The 5136-nt window shown below is 47.8% G+C and overlaps 1 protein-coding gene across 1 annotated transcript in view; it reads right to left on the reverse strand.

The window, feature by feature from the left end:
- Positions 1 to 603: 603 nt before the first annotated feature.
- Positions 604 to 5136, reverse strand: part of tyw1 (tRNA-yW synthesizing protein 1 homolog (S. cerevisiae)) — a 52505-nt gene continuing 47972 nt past the window's right edge. The window contains 5 exon segments of the mRNA XM_056610362.1: positions 604 to 612; positions 1064 to 1200; positions 2948 to 2984; positions 2986 to 3015; positions 3017 to 3046. Coding sequence (XP_056466337.1) covers positions 604 to 612; positions 1064 to 1200; positions 2948 to 2984; positions 2986 to 3015; positions 3017 to 3046 — 243 coding nt within the window.

The following is a 5136-nucleotide window of genomic DNA, read 5'->3' on the forward strand; positions in this document are numbered from 1 at the left end:
CGCTTTAAAAGCTAATCTGTGTGTTATGTGTCAGAAATAGCTTAGCCGATCGCCAGCTATTAGTGAGGGGAAATCGCTGTGGGAATAACTGTTTGCAGTTGACTGTTATTGCCTGCCTCTATATGTGCCTGTTTTATATTTCAGGCTCATTTCTGACCAATCAGGGCATCTCTCGAGTCTTACCTACAGAACCCTTTACGGGATACAGTGGTGGTTAGAGCTGAGGTGACACAGGTAGTTACATCTGTCCAGTCAGTTCAACAGTCTCTCCATTGAAGCCAGAGACAAACGAAGCACTTCCTACAGTACAAGTTTCCCAGAAGACATTTTTGAGACCTTTCCCTCTCTGTGTTTTTCTGTCTCACCGTGCTATCTTTGTCTCTGTCAGATTTCCTCTTTATACATAATCTCTCTCTGTATTCATTTCTATCTATCGCTCCATCCGCCCTCTCTCTCTCTCTCTCTCTCTCTCTCTCTCTCTCTCTCTCTCTCTCTCTCTCTCTCCCTCTCTCTCTCTCTCTCCCTCCCTCCCCCCCTCCCCCCCCCCCCCCCCCCTCTCTTATGCTTATGATACAGAAGAAGGACAGAGGAGCCAAGGATGGATCAGTAGCCCTGAGGAAAGGGGCCCAGGAGGGAGGAGACATCAAGGAAGAGATGAGTAGCAGGAGCAGGTGGCGAGTGCCGGCGAGGACCGAGACTGGCAGCGCCGCTATCCTCTGCAGGGCTCCGGCACTAGCTACCAACAATGGGGCAGAGCTGACATTCATACCCATTAGCATTCAGAAGCAGAGGGTAGAGGACCGAAGATAAGAGGAAGGAGGTCTGTAGAGGAATAATAGCAGAACGGGGGATTGATGAAGCGCGAGGGAAACGGCCCAGGTGATTGCAAAGTGCCCCGGTGTCTCGGGCCGAGTTCATGCCAGGGTGAAACAGAAGCAATACGAGAGGACTGACAGCCCTGAGAACGGAAGGAAAGGACGGGTGGAAAAGTGTGGTTTGTTGGGGGACCTATCAGCAGCCAGACGCGTCCTTGGTCTTGATGCGGCGCTGGTGGCGTGCGTACTGGGGCTCTGGCCATGTAGTCCAGGGCGGAGAGAACACCCTCCAAGCCCCCCCCCCCCCCGCTCTCCTCGTAGACCCGGACCAGCACCTGGCAGCGGTCGTAGTCGATCCATATCCACCACCCCCCTGGGCCCGGAACTGGAAGGGGAGACACGGGGCGCACGTGAGCACAACCGTACGCTGATACACATTCATGGGGTATCTATGGGTATACATGTTAGGTACATGCTGAAAGAGTGAATTATCACTGTGTAGTTTTAAAAAAAAATTTTAAATTTTTTTTGTAGTTTTAATTTAAGTAAGCAAAGCCGCATTAGCCACATCCATTTTTATAAATATACACTTTATATAAACAGCTTTTGTTTCCTCTGCAGGTATTATTTTGAGGCTACGTCCAAAGCTTATATTTTCGCATTATAGTGATTGACAGGTATGCATCATTCCTTGAAAGCACAAGACGGTCTGCCGCATTACAGAGGAATCACTGAGGGGAACCCAGAAGCAAGGCCTGCTGGGAGATGAAGTTTCTCGTCACAAAGAAAGAGAAAAAGGCATGGAGTCAAACAACAACATCAGGCTCCAAGCAACGAACCCAACGTAAGGTTCATGGTGAGGGTCGCGATCTGTTGCTGGTACCCACAAACCTTTTCTCTGCTCGACTGGATAAGTGTTACAATACATACATGCATTCTGACACACACACACACACAATTGAAATTGCACACACAATTTCAACTCAGCTTCTTAGTCACCTGAAAAATATGGTGTGTGTAAGTGAGTGAGTGAGTGAGTGAGTGAGTATAAGAGAGTTGTGTTTGTTTGTGTGTTTTTGTGTGCGTTGAAGGGCTGCTGGGCATTGAAATAAATAAATGGAGAGAAGAACCGAGACAGAGAGACACAGACAGAGGCAGACGGACAGACAGAGCGAGGGAGAGAGAGATCATCACTGGGGAGATTTTCTGATGATCCATAACTAATGATGCTCTAACACCAGCGTTCCCTGCTGTGAATGATCTCCCTCCCCCCTCTCTCTCTCTCTCCCCCCCCTCTCTCTCTCTCTCTCTCTCTCTCCCCCTCTCTCTATCCCCCTCTCTCTCTCTCCCCCTTTCTCTCCCCCTCTCTCTCTCTCTCTCTCTCTCTCTCTCTCTCTCTCTCTCTCAGACACAACACAAACACACCTACACACCCACAGGGCTAAGACAAGGGAGAGAGAGCGCGAAGAGATATTCAATGCAGTGGAATAATGAGTGATGATTGATGAATGGTTTTACAAGCTGGGAGAATAATTCAGCAAACCACTTTTCTGCCCAATTGAGTGTGTTGGATGTAGCTGTGTGGCTATAGGACTGGTCACATGACAGCAGGAGCAGCAGGTACCCCTTCGACCAAGGTGAAGATGACCTATATGCATATTAATATGTGTGTGAGAGAGCACATGAATGAGTTAGAGTTGAAAGAGTTGAATGTATAATGCAGAGATGTATGCATGAATTAATTAGTTTATGAATGAACCAAAGGAAGAGTTTGATAAAAAATGAACGACAGAATAAAGAGATGGATGAAAGCCTGACTGTAGACGTGAATGGATAAGCGTATGAAAGCAGAGATGAGTGCATGAATGAAGAGACAAATGAATGAAGGGCGAGACGAAAGGATGGCAATGAGTGAATGAAAGATGAAAGGACACCAGAACAAAGCTAACCGAGCGATAGACACACCACGACACACAACAGCAGTGTCTTGTGAGTGGCCCCCGCCGCCCTCACCAGAGACTCACGCACATCAATATTCACAACCTGCAGCTGTTTCTGGGCCTACATTACTGTCGCATTCAGCCAATCATCAGTGAGCAGCCAGTGTGTGTGTGTGTGTTCGCAGGCGGTGCCGTAGGCGGGGAAGGAGACCACCTCCTGGTGCCAGGGGGACGGTGGCCGTGGTCAGGCTGCTGGCCCGGGCTCTCGCCGCAGTACTTTACACCCCTGGACTTCCACCAGTACACAAGCACAGCAGTCAGGGCAAGGTTGAGTGTGGGTAGGACCCTTCAAACGCTAACCTCCCACAGTACACACCACAGCGTCGTGATGAGGTCGTGTGAACCGCACTCTTGAAACACTAAGAACCACCAGAGCACAGAACAGTGCAGGCATGGCCAGGTTTGTGAACTATTAATGGCACCATGCCCACTGTACAAGCTATTTGGGATGCTTCATATGCGCGGGGGAATCACATTTTCACATTGATGTTGATTGTCACTTTGATTTTAGAAATGTTTTCCATGAAGAAACAATCATGCTTTACTTCCAGTTACAGAAAATGTTTTTGGTTGTATCCAAGCTGCTCCCAAGGGAGAAACTGAACAGAAAAGTGTTTGTGTTCTACTTTCACTTTTCCCCCTTTCAAAAAAAAAGAAAAATACAAAAACAGCAGACAGGGGTAACAATTCAACAGGGGATCTTTGTTGTTCTGTGTGGTTTCGATTTTCATTCCGTGAACAGCCAGGCTCTTTTTGCAAAGCGGGTCAGCTCTGCTTTGTAAAATCAGTGCTTGATCAGGGCTGTCATGACACATGGTCCACCCAGTGGTAGCATCCCGTCGCCGAGGTAACCAGAGATGTTGGGTAGTGGAGGTGGAGGGGAGGAGCTTGTTGTCCTGCTGGCTCACTGCCCCTTACTGCCTCAGTGACCCTAACTGCCTCAGTGACCCTATCTGCCTCAGTGACCCTATCTGCCTCAGTGACGCGTGTGTTGGATGACACTCGGGTCAGGCACATGATGAGTGCCGGTAGAGCCCGGCTTCTGCAGTCAGCCTGGGGGGGATGAGGGCCTGATGGAGACGGTGGCGATGGGGGCACTGGAGGAGGGCGGCAGCCACCAGCCACTCTATTTACCCAAGACAAGGGTAATATCGCTAACGAAAAACGAAATAAACAAAGAAAACTAAGTGTTAAAAAAAAAAATGTTGCCAGAAAAAAAAGCTTTTCAAAAGGACGGACACGGAAACGGAAACTAAGCATTTAAAAAACAATTCTAAAATGTACTAAACTAGCAAACAGACTAAGAGAAATAAAAATGAGAAATAAAATATGGAAATAAAAACTAATGAAAAACAGTAAACCATGATAACCTTGACAGGAACTTGGAGAGACCCTTAATGTGAACACAATGCTACACAGACAGATGTGTTCCGTACACTTACCACAATGAGACAAACTCAATGATATGTTGAACTACGGAGAGGGAAGGCCAGGGTACAGTTGTTTAATGACTGGAGGGGGGGTCATGATTGTTTGGGTGTTTAATGGGAAAAGTAACTCAAGCTTATCAGGCTTTCAATCCCGAGGCGAGAATTGGACCAGGGGGACTGGCAGAAGAGAGGTCTGAGTGGTAACCACTGTGAGAGAGCATATGTTCCTCCGCAGAGACATATAGAAACCAGTGGACCCCTGCAGAAGCCAGCGGGTGAACCTGTACAATGGCGGTGGCTCCAGCATGTTTACTGAGGAGACGTATCAAATAATACCCTGACAGCAGGGGCCCTGTGTGGGTTGATAGGGCTCCCGCTGTTGTTTTTTACTCTATCCCCCAAAACATCACAATGCTCAAATAGGATGCGATTCCTGCCTTTGTGTTTGAAGGATGCCGTATAAGTGGCCTTGCCTTTTGAAATTATACAACAAGGACAACCGAAAAGGAGAATGAAAAACAGCAATAATATATTCAAGACGGATGTCTCTTTCTGGTGGAGCACAGAAAATAGAAACACAGTAAAGAGTTAAAAGAGAGCTTCTATGTGATTAGTTAGAGGAGAGGAGATGAGGAGAGGAGAAGAGATGAGCACAGGAGAGGAGAAGAGAAGCAAAAAGAAGAGGAGAGGAGAGGAGAAGAGAAGCAAAGAGAAGAGGAGAGGAGAGGAGAAGAGAAGCAAAGAGAAGAGAGGAGATGAGAAGAGAAGCAAAGAGAAGAGGAGAGGATAAAGAGGGGGAGGAGAGGAGATGAAGAGAGGAGAAGACATAAGCAGAGGAGTGTAACGGGGGGGTTAGGCAGAACCCAAGTGCACAGACAGACGACAGTTGTA

This window comes from Gadus chalcogrammus, chromosome 16 (assembly GCF_026213295.1).
Source record: "Gadus chalcogrammus isolate NIFS_2021 chromosome 16, NIFS_Gcha_1.0, whole genome shotgun sequence".
Classification (NCBI taxonomy): domain Eukaryota; kingdom Metazoa; phylum Chordata; class Actinopteri; order Gadiformes; family Gadidae; genus Gadus; species Gadus chalcogrammus.